Source organism: Monoraphidium neglectum (assembly GCF_000611645.1).
Source record: "Monoraphidium neglectum strain SAG 48.87 unplaced genomic scaffold scaffold00679, whole genome shotgun sequence".
Taxonomy (NCBI): Eukaryota; Viridiplantae; Chlorophyta; class Chlorophyceae; order Sphaeropleales; family Selenastraceae; genus Monoraphidium; species Monoraphidium neglectum.
Window position 1 is genome coordinate 12,530 of NW_014012949.1, and position 2,932 is coordinate 15,461.

General features: G+C 70.9%; 1 protein-coding gene across 1 annotated transcript in view; it reads right to left on the reverse strand.

The window, feature by feature from the left end:
* The window catches only part of MNEG_4776 (hypothetical protein), a gene marked incomplete at both ends in the record, with an annotated part of 3,287 nt that extends 1,631 nt beyond the window's left edge, over positions 1-1,656 (reverse strand). Inside the window, 2 exons of the mRNA XM_014046748.1 lie at positions 77-1,378; positions 1,633-1,656. Of these exons, the coding sequence (XP_013902202.1) occupies positions 77-1,378; positions 1,633-1,656 (1,326 nt within the window). The remainder of the gene's footprint in view (positions 1-76; positions 1,379-1,632) is intronic.
* Positions 1,657-2,932: the final 1,276 nt, after the last annotated feature.

Below are 2,932 nucleotides of genomic sequence, written 5' to 3' on the forward strand. Positions count from 1 at the left end.
CCCGCCACCACAGGCGTGCCCCGAGCGAGGCCGCAGCCAGTGGGGCGTCCCGGCCGCCGGCGTCGGATTCGCTCACTTGGGGGTCGCCACCGCCCGCGCAGCCGCCGCCGCCGCCGCCGTCGTTCTCACCGCCGCCGGCCGCGACGCCGCCCTGGCGCCCGCCCGCAGCGCCGCCGTCCCCTCCAGCGCCGCCACCGCCGCCGCCGCCGCCGCCGTCGCCGCCCTCTTCTGCGTCCCCGCCCGCCCCACCACGCCCGGCGCCGCCCTCCCCGTCGCTCCCGCTTCCGGTCCCGCCGCTGCCGCCGCCGCAGCAGCCGCTGGCCCCCCAGGCCCCACGCCCGCGGCCCAGCAGCAGCGCCTCCACGCCCGCTCCGCAGCCCGCGTGCCGCGCCTCGCCCATCACAAACCTCAGCATCTCGGCGGGCAGCAGCGGGCTGACCGTTTCGCTGCGCACCTCGGCGCAAAGCCGCGCGGCGTGCACCAGCAGGAGTGGCACCGCGCTGCCTGGCAGCTCGCAGCGCAGAGCGCACAGCGCCACCGCGAGCGGCGCTCCCCACCCCTCGGCGAGCGCCGCGTGGGCGGCCATGGTCGTGAGTGCCAGCTCCATGCCCGTGCGCGCGGCGGCCGACGCGAGCAGCTGCGCCGCGCCCGGCTCGGCCAGGGCGCCGTGCGCGCCGGCGACGGCGGAGTCGACGGCCGCTTCCATCAGCTCTTGGCACTGCTCGTCCGTCAGCCCGCCGCGCTGCCGCGCGGTGATGAGGCCCACGAGGGCGTCCAGCGCGCCGCTGCAGCCGCCGCCGCCCTCGCCCGCGTATTCACTGCCGCCGCCGAAACGCGCGGGGCTGCGAGACAGGCACGCGCGCGCCAGCAGAGGGAACGCCTCCGGAGCGTCCATCTCCGGCGCGAGCGCCGCGGCGGCGGCCAGCACGCCGGGCGGCACCCCGCCGCAGCGCGCGGCCGCGAAGAGCACAAAGAGCCCGCGGCCGCCTGGCACCACGACGGCCGCGCCGGGGGCGCGGGCGAGGCGCATGGCGAGTTCGGGGTGGCCGCCGCGCAGCGCGGCCGCGGGGGAGAGCATAGAGATGAACGGGGCGCCGGCGCGCTTGGAAAGGTCGAGCGCCAGGTCAGCGCGGCCGGCCTGGGCGGCGTAGAGGATGAGCACCAGCAAGGCGCCGCGCGCGTCGCTGACCGCGGCGACTGCCCCCGCCGCGTCGCCGCCGCACAGGAGGCCCTCAGCCCTAGCCTCGGCCGCGCGCTGATCCACGTCGCCTTGGCGCGTGAAAAGCCGCGCGCGGTGGCGCTGCCGCGGCGCCGTCGCCGCGGGGTCGCGCGCGAGCTCGCGCGCGCGCCGCGAGCAGGCGAGCAGCCACTCAGCGAGCTGCCGCGTCGACAGGCCGCGGAGTGCGTGCCATGTGATGGCGGCGTGCTGCCATTCGCGGAGCGGGGCGGCGCGGCCGTGGTGCCGCAGCAGCCAGTCTGTCAGGCAGTGCCTGCTCAGCTGCCACACACGCCTGCGGGGGATGGCGGGGTTGGCTCGAGCCGGCGAAACGGCAGCGCTGCGGGCCGACTCGCGGCGGCGGCGGCGGCAGCGACGTAAGGGTGCTGCAGTGCTTCTGAATGGAGGATGCTCACCGACATGTCCCAGAAAATGCCCATGGGTCGTCAAGGCATAGAAGCACTGTGCACAGGACGCCGTCGGGCGCATCCAGCAGGCACAGGCCTCTGGCACTCTGCATCGTCGCGCGTGGCGCCGCTAACAGTAAGGGCGTACGTTCAGCCAAGGGACGCAGCCGTCTGTGTGCACGTAAGTTCACGTGCACGTAAATTACGATGATTCTTTCAGCCTATACTGGCAGTGCGCGACGCACGGCAGGATCATCGTCACGATGGATGATCTGCGAGCCACTCCATCGTGGGAGTTTGATCTGTGTGTGTACCGTGCAAGAAGTGGCTGACGTAACTTTCAGAAGAACTCAGTGCGTCTCCAAGCTGATAGTGGAGACGTTCAGCTGCGCTGCTGCATGGCTATCTGCAATGAAACATTGACTGCTTGACCCCTGACACTGCAAAGCCGCACCTTGCAGCATGCCTCCGTACAGTGACTGGGTGGATCCCTGCACTAGTGGCCATACCAATACGCCATGCTGTGGGAGTAGCACTAGCAGGGCATGTCTGGGAGGGGCAGCACACATGCAACTCACAGTAAAAAAGCACTGCCACGGCTGACAGGCATGGCGTATCAAAAGTGCATGCGGCGGTCATGTGCAAGCTCCGCATACGTTCGTGCATCACGTGCCATGTTCCAATGGTAGCTGTTGCTGTGCTTGGGCAAATGCTTCCAAGTCCACTGGTTACCGCAGTCAAAGGGATGCTGAGGCCGCACCTGCCCGTCAGCCCGTGCCATTGCCACCCTACCCTCCTCCCTCCTACTCCTCCTCCTCATCGTCATAATCAGCCTCCTCCTCATCATCATCATCCTCATCCTCGTAATCCCCCTCCCCCTCCCCCTGCGGCTCATCGTCATCATCCCCTGTGCTATCGTCACTTTCCTCGTCCTCCTCTGAGCCCTCCTCCCGCACTACCTGCGCCCGCCCAATCCACACCACCATCGCCGCCACCAGGTCGGCGCTCACTGGCCAGAAAATCCCGCAATTCCGGAACCTCTTCACCGTGGACGCGCGCACGCACCGCGCAAACGGCGGCAGCTGCCCCGCGCAGCCGACGCGGCGCAGCAGCGGCGCGAGCGCCTCGGGGTCGCCCGCCAGCTCCATGGCCGGCAGTGTGGCGGAGACGACCATATCCAGCAGCAGGCCGCCCTCTGGCCAGCCGCAGCCCAGCGCGAACACGACGTCCGCAAACTCTGGCGGCGCCAGCGCCCGCGGGACAAGCACGTTGCCCTGCAGGCCGCTGCCGCTGCCACTAGCCCCATCCC